The sequence below is a fragment of the Mus caroli genome, chromosome 9, assembly GCF_900094665.2.
Source record: "Mus caroli chromosome 9, CAROLI_EIJ_v1.1, whole genome shotgun sequence".
Lineage (NCBI taxonomy): Eukaryota > Metazoa > Chordata > Mammalia > Rodentia > Muridae > Mus > Mus caroli.
The window spans coordinates 58027739-58028972 of record NC_034578.1 but is presented as its reverse complement, the minus strand read 5'-3'; the positions used below and the strand labels follow the sequence as shown (position 1 = coordinate 58028972).

At 45.4% G+C, this 1234-nt stretch overlaps 1 protein-coding gene across 2 annotated transcripts in view; it reads right to left on the bottom strand.

Moving 5' to 3' along the window:
• Nucleotides 1-1234, bottom strand: part of Uaca (uveal autoantigen with coiled-coil domains and ankyrin repeats) — an 84389-nt gene that overhangs the window by 29810 nt on the left and 53345 nt on the right. For both annotated transcript variants that reach the window (XM_021172627.1, XM_021172628.2), the window contains exon 4: nucleotides 472-536. In XM_021172627.1, the coding sequence (XP_021028286.1) occupies nucleotides 472-536 (65 nt within the window). The remainder of the gene's footprint in view (nucleotides 1-471; nucleotides 537-1234) is intronic.

The window sequence follows — 1234 nt, the reverse complement described above, 5'->3', positions numbered from 1 at the left end:
GTAAAATGAATCTGAGAACAAACCAGTTCTAAGATCAACACAGGCTGCACACTTCGGTCAGAGGCTTCATGCAGCCAAGTGGCAAGCACGAGCCCGTGGCTGCTGGATGAAAACTCATGACACTGCCCTCATGCTGTGAGAGTCATCTGTGTGGAGACACAGACACACACGAGCCCACGCTCTCCCCTGTCTCACGCCTGCTCTAGGCCGCAGACAGCTCTGGTCCCCAGCTCACATCAACAGGAAGGTCAAGCCTTCATTGTTTATTTTTAATACACTGAGTTATGTGATTCACTTCCCTCGAATTCTTGTTCCTTATTGTTCACATTCCTTCACAAAGGATGGAAAAATTAACACGTAAGTGAATAGTTCGGGTTAGCCTGCCACTCTTTGATCCCAGATTCTAAAGACACTAAGAGCGCACTCAAGCTTTAGGGTCTCACTTAGAAGCAAGTGTCCCGCCATGCCTACCTGTAGAAGTTTCTGCAGGCACAACGCATGTCCGTACTTAGCTGCCAGGTGAAGCGCATTCCTGCCTACAAAAGCAAACATTTCAAGTCTGTGTGAAGGATTAGTTTCTTCATACAGGAGTCTTCGTAGAAATACAACATTTTTTGTCCAACTGGTTGACAGTATATATAATCTGTAAACAGGCTTTCAGTTTCTAAGATGTTTGACATCTTAGTAATGCAACACACACACACACACACACACACACACACACACCTCTAAAGACAGCTAAAAAATGAATCCTGCAAGTTCCTAATGGGTTGGAGGTCTGTCTGTCTTCATGTGCCTCCAAAACTTCAGCACAGAGGGCAGTGCCTGAGACACAGTAGTTACACAGTGGCACAGGGACGAACAGGAAGGAAAGGGTAGGCTCTGAAGATGGCTCAGGAGTTAAGAGCACTGGCTACTCTTGCAGAGGTCTTGGGTTCAGTTCCCAGTACCCACATGGTGACTCCAACCATCTGTAACTCCAGTCCCAAGGGATCTGACACCCTGTTCTGGCCTCACCATGATGTACAGCCATACAGACAGGCAAAAAACACCAATCTACATACAATAGAAAATAAATACATTTTTTTTTAAAGACAAGAAAGATGGTATAGAAAAAGAAAAGAAACACTTAGGTTTCACCTAACATTTCTGGCTAGAACACTCTCTCTCTCTCTCTCTCTCTCTCTCTCTCTCTCTCTCTCTCTCTCTCACACACACACACACACACACACAC